We start from the raw sequence: 17,098 nt of genomic DNA on the forward strand, positions 1-17,098 counted from the left end.
GTAGTGAACAAGGAAGCATTATCGATCGATCGGTCGGCAACAGCTCGCCTCAGAAATCCGAAATGATAGGACACAATTTTGCAAATACTGTACATTCAGGTTTTGCGTCCTCACCGTTTTCTCAAATAAGTCAAGACACATTTTCCGCTTGTCAAAATGTGAATGTTGCCGGTGCAAATGCACTGCCGAAAAGCGTAGAGGAAAAGATTCCAGACACTAATGCATTCTTATTACAGCTAATGCAACAAATGGAACAAAAGTTAGACACAATGGAACAAAATCTTCAAAAGTTAGACACAATGGAACAACACCAGAGACAAACACAGCAACAGTTACACACAATGGAACAAAATCAGAGACAAACACAGCAAAAGATTCAAAAGTTACGCTCATTGGAACAAACACGTGAAGATTTACCTGCTGAGTTACATAACATTGAATCGAAATGTCAAATAGTCTGTAATTATGTAAAAACACAAATTTGTGAGCATTTTCAACTTATTTTTTCGCGGCATGAAAATGCATTACAGAATCACGAAGCAGCCATAAAAGAACTCCAAACTATTGTTCATGAAAATCACGACACCTTGCAAGCTAAAATTGACTCAGTTGCATCTGCCGATTCGGTTAAGCAACTTGCAAAAACTCAAGAAAACCTAAAGGACACAGTAGATACGATTTCAACACAAATGGACACTCTGAAACTTGGTTCACAAAAACACACTGAGGAAATAAGTACACTATCGGAGAAAGTAGCCGAACTTTCGGATCAGTTCACTACCTTATCTGCAAACGTAGATGATGATCTGAATGACACAAGACCTGTAGCCATCACTGACACAGAAGAGTGCGAACAAATTAGGAAATTCAAACAAAATCAGAATCAAATTAATACGCAACACCAAAGAGAAATCCGGGAAGTATAAGATCACCTGACACAGGTAATACAAGAATTACGTATTTCAGAGGCCACTCGCGCTCCAATACGGGAAAAGGGACATAGAAATACGGAACAGCCACAAAATAATAACTCAGGGCACTTCGGAAATTATGAAAGAAATTGGCAAGGCGCATTGGATTTTGAGATGGAACCGCCGAAACGAAGTAACAATGAGCGATGTGCTACTCGCCGACACGATTATTTTGACTATAAGCTGTTCATTACTACACGTAAATTCAAAACGTTTAAGAATTCTGCCAACGACATTCATCCACAAGTGTGGCTCCATCAATTCTCTCATTGTTTTCCTCCCAACTGGTCATTAGAACACAGATTAGAATTTATGTGTGGCTACTTGGAGAATGAACCAGTTGTAAGAATGCGATCGGTCATTCACGATTGTCACAGTGAAGGAGAATTTTATCATGCCTTCCTCTCAGCATATTGGTCACAAGCTACACAAGACCGAGTAAAACATAGCATCATGATGATGAAACACTTTGAACAATCTGAATTTTCCAGTCTTGTCAAATATTTTGAAGACATGTTGCACAAGAATCAGTACTTGTCAAACCCATACAGCCCCTCAGAACTCATCCGCATATGCTTAATCAAATTACCTGAACATTTACGGCATATTATTTTGGCAGGACGTTGCAAAGACGACATTGAAGCTTTTCAGGGACTCTTACAAGAATTAGAAATTGACACAGACAGTCACGGGATGCGAAAACAGGAAAACAATCACTACAGGTCACATCTGTCACAATTCCGTGACGACAGAAACAATAAATGGCCACGACAAGCCTATTCTTACAACGTAAATCGTGACCAAAACAGACACCACCCGTATGACAACCACTGGCAGAGTAATAGTTACAGAGAAAGATCGCATTTCCGTACTAATGAATATGACAGAGACAATCATAGAAACAGACAATTTGGCAACCAGAACTATTATTATCACGGGAGACAGAATAACTTCAGATGCAACGGTCCACCGTGCAGTGACGATACAGGGAGAAATTCTCCACTACTTAACCGACAAGAAAGAAACTACAGGAACTACCGACATGGGGACAGACGATGTGATCGTAACGACAGACTTGAAGTGCATCAGAACTGCCAAGATTCAAACAGAGTAGGGTATTCTCGTCACGGCGAATTTGTAGAAGTTAGGCCTCCTAATCCCAGTAACGACGCGCGCCAACAAAGGAGCAGACAATGACTCGCACCGCAGGCTGCCGCGTGCGCCGGCTGGCTCAGAGAAAAATAACATAGACGCTAATCTTGAGAAAAATTCCAGTATTCTTTACCGACGTATACCACATGATAATTGCGTTAAAGTTGAAACTCTGCGTACTAGAAAGGGTAAAAGATTCCACCACATTTCACGTGTATAACCATTTATTGAAAGATAATCTGCTGTTTATTTGTCTTTGCCATAAAACTTTTCACTTCACGTTACTAGTATGCTTAGAAACTGTTACCATGCAACAATGTTTGAAGTTAAATATCCAGTCAAGAACCAAGAGAACTTATTTAAACAGAAATTACGAATGCATTGGTATGCCGAACAGACGACACAGTGTTATTGTGTGTGTACATTCTTGCTTGTTAGTTGCACGATTACGTAACGACTATAACGCTCACATACTTAGAACATTTACCAGTACTGCTAATGAGATTTTAATGCAACATTTTGGTGTACTTGAAAATACATTCTGAATTAAAGTACTTTCTGAGAGATACCAGATGACACAGTGGTTAGTTTATGTGACAGCTACATGATTATATCACGACGTTACTAATGAGTGACAATTTACAATGTTGCTTTTGCGGTGTATCTGTTTTATATCTGCACAGTTTTTCTGAATTCTTCTGGAAAGTAAAACATGTTTAATAGTAACTTTTGTGGTATAGCTACAATGAGACAGCCTTTTCCGTAGCACAACAATACGTTACAGCACAGTAATTTCTTCATCACAACAATAAGCGTAATAACTAAGATATCTATACGCAAAGCATTTCACTTTTGTTTATCATGAGGTAAGTACATTGACTTCTGCAGAACTTAGCTTTCGGAGGAAAATAACTACGACACTTCCACAGAGATTATCTTACAGCAAGATGCACATTTAGCGCTACAGGACACGTATTTGAGTGATTAATTTTGTACTTACAACATTTATTTTTAAAGATTTTTGAATTACAAAGAAAGTTTTCCGTGGTACATTTCATTCCATTGCTGTAATCTGTAACACCTGAGGGTATAATTACAATAATCCTCAGGGGGGTACACGCTTACTTTGTGTATCATGTGTTTAGCAAGCACAAGGAGCCCTAGCTAATATGGTATTTGCTTACACAACTTTACACATAGGTACCATTTTTCTCTAACACATAAATTACACAGCTATCTGATCATTTAACTGAGAGAGACAAACTTTTTTACAACGGCGGTGACAAATGTTTACGTAATTACACCGTTGGATAACTTCACACTTACGAAATTGTATTTTGTCTGTACTTTGTGAACTGTTCATATTTTTACAGACCCATTGTGATATTATGAGAGCTTTGAATGATATATTTGGTATGGGATCACGATTTTTAAAGTACGTTTGAGGCAGATGACACTTTTGACATGAGGAGAGAATTTTTTTTAATTATTGGAGGAAGCTACGACGATTGTGAGAGTTGACTGAGGTGTTATGATGTTATTATTACGATGACTATGTGTATTATGCTGTTGCGGTATGTTTATGATCAATAAGCTGATGCTATATGAGTAATTTGATTAAGCTATGTATCTGTTATGATGCAATATTGAAGAAGTGTTGACGAATAAGGTAAGGAATAATGAGTAGTGGTTAGGGACTCTGGTTTGTGAACAAAGGTTGTTGGAAACCAAGAATTGTACTTTAAGAGTTATGAAATGTGTGTAAATGCATGAATGTATCACAATGCCGGCGAAAATTTTTTGGACACTGCTATATTCATAAGATTTTGTCTCTACAGATTTGTAATGCAAATTCTCGACCTGTGAAATTTTTATATGAGACTGCCACTGTAGCGGAGACTCCTGTCGTAAATATTTCAGTAAGAAAGGTAAGTGACCTTGACGTAATGCGTTTTGGGCGCCCAGCTGAGAGGTAGTAAGAAAGCCATTAGGTGGAGAAAAAAAGAGACCATTATCCTCGCCATTGACATTCCTTTAGAGATAGCATCACAAATACGACACGTTCATTACTTGGAAAGATACTTACATCTGCACACCTGATTATGACAAGCGTCTTTCTACGAGAGTTGAGAGAATTTCTACTAACTTATGAAATGTCACATGACTATTGAATGTTCTTATGCTTTACTTTGTACATAGTTGCTTATTTCATTTGATATCTGGTTTCCAGCTGTCTTGCAGCATTGGTTTCATAAAATAAAATTAAATGCATTTGCTAATGTGAACACTTTCTGTCAACAGATCTATTAAATAATTATTTTATGACCCACATTCTTCGAAAAAGAAGCTCTTGGAATGGAAAGAACAATAAGAAGGGACTAATAACAGTAACTGCATATATCATTTTCTTTTCAACTACTTTGTAATTTTTTTTGCTAGAATAACTTCTTGTGGCGCACCACTTTAATTACATAGACATTAAGATGTGAATAGACATTTCCCTTTTCTGCATTGTTGTTTTTACTGTAATATTTTTTCTGCTTGAGCTTTGTCATGTTTAGGTATAAGCTGCTGCTGTTTGCCAGGCATAGTGTTACTGAATTTTAATTTGTCTTACTCTTCTAAGCTAGTTTTACTACGGATTTATTTTCTTGTTTGCTGCACAGTGCCTTATATTAGTTGTAGTCCTGCAATTGCTTTGCCAATTTGAATTTTTTGTGATTGCTGTTTGTATTAATTGTTTTATGCTGCTGCATTGTCTCGTCCCTTGGTATATATATCTGAGCTCAGTAGATTTAAGTTAGCTTAAGAGGGGGTAGACTATATAAGAAACTAACTATGATGTATTGGAAGAAATGCATTAAGAAGCTGTAAGAAAATAGTTTGGCCAAAAAAGTAGTGCACAGTGGAGAAAAACTATTTTGAAAGAGGATGTGAACAGAATACAGAAAGCATGCTTGGATAGGATGTTTTTTTTTTGGCTGGAGCAAATGTTGAAATAAGAGGGACGATATATGGAATGAAGTTTTGGGTTGGACTGCAGTACCAAATGAAAACAAACCCTGTCCTATCCTTTTGTGTTATCCCACTATGTGTTTGTGTACCCTTGTGTATTTGTTTTCTTCCTGTCTCTGTGTAGTTTCATAGAATTTTTTTTCTTCTAATACTAATCTACATTCACTGTGATGAGGAATACTGTTAGCCTTAAATATAATTTGCATTAATAATATGTTATTTACCTTGTAATTATGCTTAGACATTATTTATTCTGTATTGTTTTAATGCTAATGTGTGAATTTGATGTTTCAAAATTTATTCTGATCTTTTATATATGCACTCATCTCATAATTCCTGTCACACTGATGTATATGTTTATTTCTATTCTTTTGTAAAGCCTGTATTACTACAAATGTTATCTGTATTGTTATGTTTTTAATGATGTATTTTGTACCTTTGTTATTGTATTTTTGTGTTATACAATTGTAATTGACACCAGTTCATCAAATTAAGTAACTTGTAAGTTACATTTCACTGCACACGTTTCTGTTGGTCATAGTATATGGACAATATGTGAGAAGTAGGGGCTGTTAGTGTTTGCACATGTGTTAATAATTCAGCAAGGGACTGGATAACAGCATTGCTGGTTCTAAGGACAATTCCAAAAACTTTGTGAGTGCACAAGTGGTGGTTATGGACTTGCTATATTCTCCGCAAGACTCTTCGATGGTGAATGTGCACCTGCACAGTCGCAACAGATGGCTGCTGGCCGTCTCTACATGGACTACAGTGGGTCTGCATCTTTGATGGCCCACCAATACCATTATTTCTACAAGGACTACAGTGGGTCTGCTCTGTGATGACCTACCTACCAATATTCTTCAGAACTTCGAATGACTCTTCTGTGGGTTTGCTCCATTGTGGCCCATTACCTGTCAGCATGTCAAGAGTCAGCACTGTCTTTCCGTTGGAAGGACACCACTACTTCTTCAAGACTGCATGGAAATCCACTACTTCTGTGTGCAATTTTTTTTACTAATGAGACTTTGTGAAAAAAAACTGTAATTACTATTATGATGAATGATCAGGACTGTCTTTATGGACTGTGAGAAAATTTTAGCTTTTGACCAACATTATATCAATAAGGGTGTGCATTGGATATCTTTGTTAGTGTAATTATGAAAAATTTTATCAAATCATTATTGGCTCTGATTGTAGTGAGCGCTCAGCTACGATCTACTCTCTTCTGCAAGAAGGAAGTCAGTACCAAGACTAAGTTATCTGTGCACCGTTCAATCTTTCGACCAACTTTGTTGTATGGGAGCGAAAGCTGGGTGGATTCAGGTTACCTTATCAACAAGGTTGAGGTTACGGATATGAAAGTAGCTAGGATGATTGCAGGTGCTAGTAGATGGGAACAATGGCAGGAGGGTGTCCACAATGAGGAAATCAAAGAAAAACTGGGAATGAACTCTATAGATGTAGCAGTCAGGGCAAACAGGCTTAGATGGTGGGGTCATGTTACACGCATGGGAGAAGCAAGGTTACCCAAGAGACTCATGGATTCAGCAGTAGAGGGTAGAAGGAGTCGGGCAGACTGAGGAGAAGGTACCTGGATTCGGTTAAGAATGATTTTGAAGTAATAGGTTTAACATCAGAAGAGGCATCAATGTTAGCACTGAATAGGGGATCATGGAGGAACTGTATAAGGGGGGCTATGCTCCAGACTGAACGCTGAAAGGCATAATCAGTCTTAAATGATGATGATGATGATGATAATGATGATCATTATTGGCCACTGGCCAAAACAATTTGTAAAATTTTTTGTGTGGAGCATGGGGGCTATGTAAGTAGGCTGTTTATATTTTCTTATTGGCAACGTTACGTAGCGCTCTGTATGAAAATCACTGGCTGTGCTGTGTGCAGCCTGTGGCTAGTTTGCATTGTTGTCTGCCATTGTAGTGTTGGGCAGCGGCAGCTGGATGTGAACAGCGCGTAGCGTTGCACAGTTGGAGGTGAGCCGCCAGCAGTGGTGGATGTGGGGAGAGAGATGGCGGTGTTTTGTAATTTGTCATGAACTGCTATATATATTATGATTATTAAGGTAAATACATTGTTTGTTCTCTATTAATATCTTTCATTTGCTAACTATGCCTATCAGTAGTTAGTGCCTTCCGTAGTTTGAATCTTTTATTTAGCTGGCAGTAGTGGCGCTCGCTGTATTGCAGTAGCTTGAGTAACGAAGATTTTTGTGAGGTAAGTGATTTGTGAAAGGTACAGGTTAATGTTAGTCAGGGCCATTCTTTTGTAGGGATTTTTGAAAGTCAGATTGCGTTGCGCTAAAAATATTGTGTGTCAGTTTAAGCACAGTCGTGTATAATTGTTCTAAGGGGACGTTTCAAGTTCTCAGCGGGACTCATCAGCAGAAGCAGCATTCTCCATGAAGATGGTGACCAGTTGGACCGCCGAAAAATCGAGTCAAGTTCATTTTAGGATCCGGCAGCAAACCCGAAGAGACTTTCAAGTCCCTTAGGTCCTTATCTGGCAAAAGTGAATAAGCAATAAATAAATAAAATTGTCTGAGTTGCCATTGCTTTAACAGTAACAAATGCCAATGTTTAAAACAGTAGTAACGCCACAGCTGAGTAGCAGGTCGTCAACACACTGACGCCCCATCAGGCAGCAGAGCGGCGCGAGGCCGTGCTACTCACATCTTGTCGTCGCCGACCAGCTGGTAGGCGGTGAGGCTGAAGGAGGCGGCGGGCGCGGCGCGCGCCTGCTGGAACACCCGCAGCTCCGCCCCCAGGATGCGCTCCTGCAGCGCCACCTCCGACACGTCGAACGACAGCAGCCGGCCGCGCTCGTGCCGCATGCCGTGGTGCCCTGCACACACACCCGACACTCTCTCACACCGAGCGGCGCTGCTGCGGCCGTTTCTAGCATCAACCACTACAGCTAATGGGCGCGCAACCAAAAGGAACAATAAGCACTGTAGGTGTACCGCAGGGACCGATATAGGGTCCGATCTTGTTCATTATACGAGGGTCACTCCAAAAGAAATGCACACTATTTTTTTTCATCCATCTTTTATTCTACATGTCTGAAAGATTTACAGTGTGTAGATACATCATTTAGGAACAATATTTTCATTTCTCCATATAATTTCCATCCCCCTCAACTGCCTTACGCCATCTTGGAACCAGCGCCTGTATACCCGCACGGTAAAATTCTGGACCAACCTCTTGCAACCAATGTTTGACAGCGTGCATAAGGGAGTCATCACCTTCAAACCTTATTCCACGAAGAGAGTCTTTCAATTTCCCAAAGAGATGACAGTCACATGGAGCCAGTAAGGCGGGTGTTTCAGTGTTGGCCATCCGAGTTTTGTGATAAAAAAAATGTGTGTGAAATCTTATGGGACTTAACTGCTAAGGTCATCGGTCCCTAAGCTTACACTCTAGTTAACCTAAATTATCCTAAGGACGAACACACACACCCATGCCCGAGGGAGGACTCGAAACTCCGCCGGGATCAGCCGCACAGTCCATGAGTGCAGCGCCTAAGACCGCTCGGCTGATCCCGCGCGGCTTTTTTGTGATCAGTTCCATGGTTTTTTGACTGACGTGTGGTCGTGCGTTTTCGTGCAACTGCAAAACATCCTGCTTTTGCCGGTGTGGTCGAACACGACTTAGTCGATCTTGAAATTTCTTCAGTGTCGTCACATATGCATTAGAATTTATGGTGGTTCCACTTGGCATGATGTCCACAAGCAAGAGGCCTTCGGAATCGAAATACACCGTAGCCATAACTTTTCCAGCAGAAGTGTGGTTTTGAATTTTCTTTCTTGGGTGAATTTGCATGATGCCACTCCATTGATTGCCTCTTCGTCTCTGGTGAAAAATGATGGAGCCATGTTTCATCACCTGTCACAATTCTTCCAAGAAATTCATCTCCACCATTCTCGTAGTGCTCCAAAAGGTCTCTGGATACCGTTTTTCTTGTTTCTTTGTGAGCCACTGTCAACATCCTGGGAACCCACCTGGCACAAACCTTTGTTAACGCCAACACTTTCAGTATTCTGCAAACACTTCCTTCCCCTATCCCAACGTAGCGTGACAATTCGTTCACTGTGATGCGTCTGTCACCAGTCACCAATTATTTAACTCTCTGCACATTGTCTGGAGTGTGTGCAGTATAAGGCTTTCCGCTGCGAGGACAATCCTCAATATTGGCGTGCCCGTTTTCATCACGTAACCTACTTGCTCACTGGCTAACTGTACTGCGATCGACAGCAGCATCTCAATACACCTTTTTCAACCTCTTGTGGATGTTTCCCACTGTCTCGTTTCCACAGCACAAAAATTCCATGACAGCACTTTGCTTCTGACTAATGTCAAGTGTAGCAGCCATCTTGAAGACATGCTATGACGGCGCAACTCACGGGGACAGGTTGAATTAAGTTTAAAAACAAGCGGCAAGGACGTATCTACACACTGTAAAACTTTCTCATTTGCAGAATGAAAACTGTATTTTTATAAAAATAGTGTGCATTTCTTTTGGAGCTAACCTCGTATATACTCTAAGGAAGGAAAAAAAAGGACGCACTGAAAGGAATTATCCGATTGGGACGGAAATCGTTTATGTGATCTACTGACAAACAAATGATTACAATTTCAGAAAAAAACTGGGCGATTTATTCAAGAGAAATAGCTTCACAAATTAAGCAAGCCCATATTGCGTTGGTTTACCTTTGGCCCTAATGCAAGCAGTTACTCGGCTTGGTGTTGATTGATAAGAGTTACTGGATATCATCCTGAGGGATAGCGTGCCAACTTCTGTCCAACTGGCGCATTACATCGTCAAAATCCCGCTACCCGTAATGGTCCAGACGGTGTCAATTAGGGAGAAACCCGGCGACCTAGCTGGCCCAGGTAGGGTTTTGCAAGCAGGGACACAAGCAGTGGAAAGAAACTGTCACCGTGTACGGGCGCGCATTATCTTGTTGAAATGTAAACCCAGGGTGGCTCGGCATGAACGGCGTGTTAGAATGTCGTCGACAGACCGCTTATGGCGAGTGGAAGAGAGAGAGCGCACCATACAGATAGTGAGAGGGTTTACGTATACAGGGCGGTCCATTGATCGTGACCGGGCCAAATATCTCACGAAGTAAGCGTCAAACGAAAAAACTACAAAGAACGAAACTTGTCTAGCTTGAAGGGGGAAACCAGATGGCGCTATGGTTGGCCCGCTAGATGGCGCTGCCATAGCTCAAACGGATATCAACTCCGGTTTACAACATAGGAACCCCCATTTTTAATGCATATTCGCGTAGTACGTAATGAAATATGAATGTTTTAGTTGGACCACTTTTTTCGCTTTGTGATACATGGTGCTGTAATAGTCACAAATATATGGCTCACAATTTTAGACGAACAGTTGGTAACAGGTAGGTTTTTTAAATTAAAATACAGAACGTAGGTACTTTTGAACATTTTATTTCGGCTGTTCCAATGTGATACATGTACCTTTGTGGACTTATCATTTCTGAGAACGCATGCTGTTACAGCGTGATTACCTGTAAATACCACATTAATGCAATAAATGCTCAAAATGATGTCCGTCAACCTCAATGCATTTGGCAATACGTGTAACGACATTCCTCTCAACAGCGAGTAGTTCGTCTTCCGTAATGTTCGCACATGCATTGACAATGCACTGACGCATGTTGTCAGGCGTTGTCGGTGGACCAGGATAGCAAATATCCTTTACCTTTCCCCACAGAAAGAAATCCGGGGACGTCAAAACCGGTGAACGTGCGGGCCATGGTATGGTGCTTCGACGACCAATCCACCTGTCATCAAATACACTATTCAATACCGCTTCAACCGCACGCGAGCTATGTGCCGGACATCCATCATGTTGGAAGTACAACGCCATTCTCTCATGCAGTGAAACATCTTGTAGTAACATCGGTAGAACATTAAGTAGGAAATTAGCATACATTGCACCATTTAGATTGCCATCGATAAAATGGGGGCCAATTATCCTTCCTCCCATAATGCCGCGCCATACATTAACCCGCCGAGGTCGCTGATATTCCACTTGTCGCAGCCATCGTGGATTTTCCGTTGCCCAATAGTGCATATTATGCCGGTTTACGTTACCGCAGTAGGTGAATGACACTTCGTCGCTAAATAGAACGCGTGCAAAAAATCTGTCATCGTTCCGTAATTTCTCTTGTGCCCTGTGGCAGAACTGTACACGACGTTCAAAGTCGTCGCCATCCAATTTCTGGTGCATAGAAATATGGTACGGGTGCAATCGATGTTGATGTAGCATTTTCAACACCGACGTTTTTGAGATTCCCGATTCTCGCGCAGTTTGTCTGCTACTGATGTGCGGATTAGCCGCGACAGCAGCTAAAACACCTACTTGGGCATCATCATTTGTTGCAGGTCGTGGTTGACGTTTCACATGTGGCTGAGCATCTCCTGTTTCCTTAAATAACGTAACTATCCGGCGAACGGTCCGGACTCTTGGATGATGTCGTCCAGGATACCGAGCAGCATACATAGTACACTCCCGTTGGCCATTTTGATCACAATAGCAATACATCAACACGATATCGACCTTTCCGCAATTGGTAAACGGTCCATTTTAACACGGGTACTGTATCACGAAGCAAATACCGCCCGCACTGGCGGAATGTTACGTGATACCACGTACTTACACGTTTGTGACTATTACAGCGCCATCTATCACAGAGCGAAAAAAGTGGTCCATTCATATTTCTTTACGTACTACACGAATATGTAATAAAAATGGGGGTTCCTATTTTAAAAAAACGCAGTCGATATCCGTTTGACCTATTGCAGCGCCATCTAGCAGGCCAACCATAGCACCATCTGGTTTTCCCCTTCAAGCTAGATGAGTTTCGTTCTTCGTAGTTTTTTCGTTTGATGCTTATTTCGTGAGATATTTGGCCCGGTCTCTATCAATGGACCACCCTGTATACTCTAAGGAAGGGGAAAAAAAAAACAAAAAAAAACGACGCGCTGAAAGGAATTATCCGATTGGGACGGAAATCGTTTATGTGATCTATTGACAAACAAATGATTACAATTTCAGAAAAAAACTGGGCGATTTATACAAGAGAAAGAGCTTCACAAATTAAGCAAGCCAATAACGCGTTGGTTTACCTTTGGCCCTTATGCAAGCAGTTACTCGGCTTGGTGTTGATTGATGAGAGTTGCTGGATATCATCCTTAGGGATTCGTGCCAAATTCTGTCCAACTGGCGCATTAGATCGCCAAAACCCCGCTACCCATAATGGTCCAGGCGTTGTCAATTAGGGAGAAACACGGAGACCTCGCTGTCAAAGGTAGGGTTTTGCAATCACGGACACCAGCGGTAGAAAGAAACTGTCACCGTGTGCGGGCGCGCATTATCTTGCTGAAATGTAAACCCAGGATGGCTCGGCATGAAGTGCAACAAACGGCGCGTAGAATGTCGTCGACAGACCGCTTATGGCAAGTAGAAGAGAGGCAGCGCACCTTATAGATAGTAAGAGAGGTTTACGAATATATGCTAAATCCCTTCCCCCGAAAATTTCCCTCCTCCATACCTCTTCCATGTTACCACAGATGATGTGTCACCGAACTTATTTGTACTAAGACTGCATAACACGCGAGGTGGCCAGTTGCTTCCACCGCTTAGAGTGGAATGCATAAGTTCTGAATAACGTTCACCAACCTGCAGTCTTCTGTAGTAGTTGTCCCCTGCGCAGAAAACAGCACGTAGCTCGTGAATCGATTATCTCGAAGCTGTAAAAAACTCTTAACGAGGAACTGATATTATACGAATAATTAAATTTTCAGTTAGTTTGTTTATACGGGATGCCACTCGCTTTTTATTAGCAGAAGAGGAGAAAATGCACAATTATATTCCACTTTGTGAATCACAAATAATTTCCATTCTTCATAGTTTCATAGAAAATAAAGTAATGAACTCTTTACTAGTGTAGTTACTTTCAAACTGTTCTCAATTACATGTCCAAATAAACAGAGATTGCTAACTAAGTTATTAACGGACACCGACAGCGGCAGGCAACATGTCTCTCCTCCGAGACTGACGAATCAGCTCTGATCTTACAGCCGAACTACTTCGCCCGCCATCCGAAGATCTCCGAAGTGCTTCGTCTGCCTTTTCGTTTAGCTATTGTTTATTATTCTGCTGGTAATTAACACTTTTCAAATAATGGAACGATAGCCTGCTATTGAGAGATATTTTCATATGAAAAGCAAGTAAATTCACTGTTTAGTTTTTCTAAAATTAGTAACAGAAGTTTATCATTTTGGCGCACTACTTCCGAAAGCAGCAGCCAATCGCGGAGGAGGACCACAGTTTAGGCGGTCTTTCTCACGATATCCGTACCGAAAAAAACGTCGGCCACCGGTACCTCACACCATATTGTGTCATCTTCCCACTGCTACCTTCTCAACTGCTCTGAGAAGAGCTTCTTGTAGCTGAATATGATTGCTGTAAAGAGAAATATTACACATTGTGGCGTAAGGGTGCCGCGAAAGACAACCAAATGGCTCCTGCAATGATAAGAAGTGGCAGCCCCGACCATCACTTCTGTTTGTCGGGCCGTATGGCGGTCGACTATCTCGGGTGTCTCCACACGCGCCCTCCACCTGTAATCTCATTGACTGGAGTAAAACTGTCTTTACTGATGAGTCCTCCATCGAACTGAGTCCCGATGACCAGAGAAGACGTGTCTGGAGACGTCCCGGAGAGCGATAGGATTCCAAACTTCCGCCTGCCATATCGCCCGACAACCAGAATTGATCGTTTGAGCTGACATTTCTTTTCATAGCAGTACCCCATTGGTCGTCATCCGCGACGCCCATACAGCACGGCGGTACGTCGACGCTATTCAACGGTCCGTTTTGTTACCCTTCATGGCAAGGCAAGCCATACTGGTCTTACATTTCAGTACGATAATGTCCGCCCGCAAACAGCGAAAGTTTCCAGTGCTTGTCTTCGTGCTTGCCAAACACTATCATGGCCAGCTTGATCGCCGAATCTCTCTCTAGTCGAAAATGTTTGGAGCAACTCGGGCGGGGCTCTATAACCAGCTCGGGATTCGGCATATGCCACCTGCTGGATAGTAGGTGTTCTGATAAAGGCTCAACGTTGTCCGCCTACAGATAGCGTAGTGACAGCCACCACAGCGCCATTTGAGTCTACCAGTTAATAGGGAATACTCACAGTCAGAAGGCTCAGTGTGGTGCAAACGTGTGAAGCAAGCAGGCAACCACGAAACGGAGACTCGCTAGTGCTTCCTACAGCCGACTCAGGTAGTCTGAAAGGCGTCAATTTGTGGCCTTCCGAGTGGCGGGATGGTCCTTTCAGGGAACTGCCACACAAGTTGGACGTGCTGCATCAGTTGCGCAACGATGCTGGTATCAGTGGTTACGTAAACATTCTCAAACCCATAGGCGAGGTTCTGGACGTCCACACGGCACAGACGCCCGCCAGGATCGTCGTAAAATGGCTGACATCGAAATAAGTGTCCAAGGAATAGAAAAGCAACTGGAATCACTCAACAGAGGAAAGTCCACTGGGCCTGACGGGATACCAATTCGATTCTACACAGAGTACGCGAAAGAACTTGCCCCCCTTCTAACAGCCGTGTACCGCAAGTCTCTAGAGGAACAGAAGGTTCCAAATGATTGGAAAAGAGCACAGGTAGTCCCAGTCTTCAAAAAGGGTCGTCGAGCAGATGCGCAAAACTATAGACCTATATCTCTGACGTCGATCTGTTGTAGAATTTTAGAACATGTCTTTTGCTCGAGTATCATGTCGTTTTTGGAAACTCAGAATCTACTATGTAGGAATCAACATGGATTCCGGAAACAGCGATCGTGTGAAACCCAACTCGCTTTATTTGTTCATGAGACCCAGAAAATATTAGATACGGGCTCCCAGGTAGATGCTATTTTTCTTGACTTCCGGAAGGCGTTCGATACAGTTCCGCACTGTCGCCTGATAAACAAAGTAAGAGCCTACGGAATATCAGACCAGCTGTGTGGCTGGATTGAAGAGTTTTTAGCAAACAGAACACAGCATGTTGTTATCAACGGAGAGACGTCTACAGACATTAAAGTAACCTCTGGCGTGCCACAGGGGAGTGTTATGGGACCATTGCTTTTCACAATATATATAAATGACCTAGTAGATAGTGTCGGAAGTTCCATGCGGCTTTTCGCGGATGATGCTGTAGTATACAGAGAAGTTGCAGCATTAGAAAATTGTAGCGAAATGCAGGAAGATCTGCAGCGGATAGGCACTTGGTGCAGGGAGTGGCAACTGACCCTTAATATAGACAAATGTAATGTATTGCGAATACATAGAAAGAAGGATCCTTTATTGTATGATTATATGATAGCGGAACAAACACTGGTAGCAGTTACTTCTGTAAAATATCTGGGAGTATGCGTGCGGAACGATTTGAAGTGGAATGATCATATAAAATTAATTGTTGGTAAGGCGGGTACCAGGTTGAGATTCATTGGGAGAGTCCTTAGAAAATGTAGTCCATCAACAAAGGAGGTGGCTTACAAAACACTCGTTCGACCTATACTTGAGTATTGCTCATCAGTGTGGGATCCGTACCAGATCGGGTTGACGGAGGAGATAGAGAAGATCCAAAGAAGAGCGGCGCGTTTCGTCACAGGGTTATTTGGTAACCGTGATAGCGTTACGGAGATGTTTAACAAACTCAAGTGGCAGACTCTGCAAGAGAGGCGCTCTGCATCGCGGTGTAGCTTGCTCGCCAGGTTTCGAGAGGGTGCGTTTCTGGATGAGGTATCGAATATATTGCTTCCCCCTACTTATACCTCCCGAGGAGATCACGAATGTAAAATTAGAGAGATTAGAGCGCGCACAGAGGCTTTCAGACAGTCGTTCTTCCCGCGAACCATACGCGACTGGAACAGGAAAGGGAGATAATGACAGTGGCACGGAAAGTGCCCTCCGCCACACACCGTTGGGTGGCTTGCGGAGTATAAATGTAGAATGTAGATGTAGATGTATTGTAAGGACAGCAGTGCCAGACCGTACAGCTACCACAGCACAGATAACTGGGCTTGTGAGCCCAGACATGTCAACACAAACTGTTACGAATCGTTCATTAGTAGTGGGACTACACGCGCGCACATCTGTAGCCCGTCTTCCACCCACTCAACAGCATCGACATGCACGCCTCAATTGGTGGCATTAGAGGATCGCTTGGAAAATGGAATGGGACGCCATTGTCTTCAGCGACGAAAGTGATGGTCGTTTGGGTGTACGAGTGCTGCCATGTAGAGTGCAGTCATCCAAGACAAACTGGACCCATCCCAGGCCTTATGGTCTGGGGTGCGTTAAACTACAACTGTCGTTCACCTTTGATGTTTCTGGAGAGGACGCTAACCAGCGCTCAGTACGTGCAGAAAGTTGTTACAACCGTTATTTTGTCGTTGTTGTAACAGCGAGGTGATGTGTTGTTCCAACAGAATAATGCTGCCCATACATTTACATTACCCGTGAAGCTCGACGTGCCCAACAAGACGTGCAGCAACTTCCCTGGGCAGCGCAATCTCTGAACTTGTCTCCAATCGAACATGTGTGAATACGATGGGACGAGAAGTGACTCGTACAAATCATCAACAAACAACTCTTACAGAACTACGTGAACAGGTGGAGGAGGCGTGGCACAACATATCCTAGGAGAGTATTCAACATCTGTACGATCGAATGGATGCCATTCGCCGGCCGAAGTGGCCGTGCGGTTAAAGGCGCTGCAGTCTGGAACCGCAAGACCGCTACGGTCGCAGGTTCGAATCCTGCCTCGGGCATGGATGTTTGTGATGTCCTTAGATTAGTTAGGTTTAACTAGTTCTAAGTTCTAGGGGACTAATGACCTCAGCAGT

The 17,098-nt window shown here is 42.6% G+C and overlaps 1 protein-coding gene across 4 annotated transcripts in view; it reads right to left on the reverse strand.

The window, feature by feature from the left end:
- LOC126187864 (protein 60A) overlaps positions 1 to 17,098 on the reverse strand; it is a 437,325-nt gene that overhangs the window by 56,476 nt on the left and 363,751 nt on the right. The window contains exon 2 of one of the 4 annotated variants that reach the window (XM_049929184.1): positions 7,832 to 8,003. The exons of the other annotated variants lie outside the window; for them this stretch is intronic. Within the exon in view, the coding sequence (XP_049785141.1) occupies positions 7,832 to 8,003 (172 nt within the window). The remainder of the gene's footprint in view (positions 1 to 7,831; positions 8,004 to 17,098) is intronic. 4 annotated transcript variants of the gene reach the window in all.

The sequence above is a fragment of the Schistocerca cancellata genome, chromosome 5 (assembly GCF_023864275.1).
Source record: "Schistocerca cancellata isolate TAMUIC-IGC-003103 chromosome 5, iqSchCanc2.1, whole genome shotgun sequence".
NCBI lineage: Eukaryota > Metazoa > Arthropoda > Insecta > Orthoptera > Acrididae > Schistocerca > Schistocerca cancellata.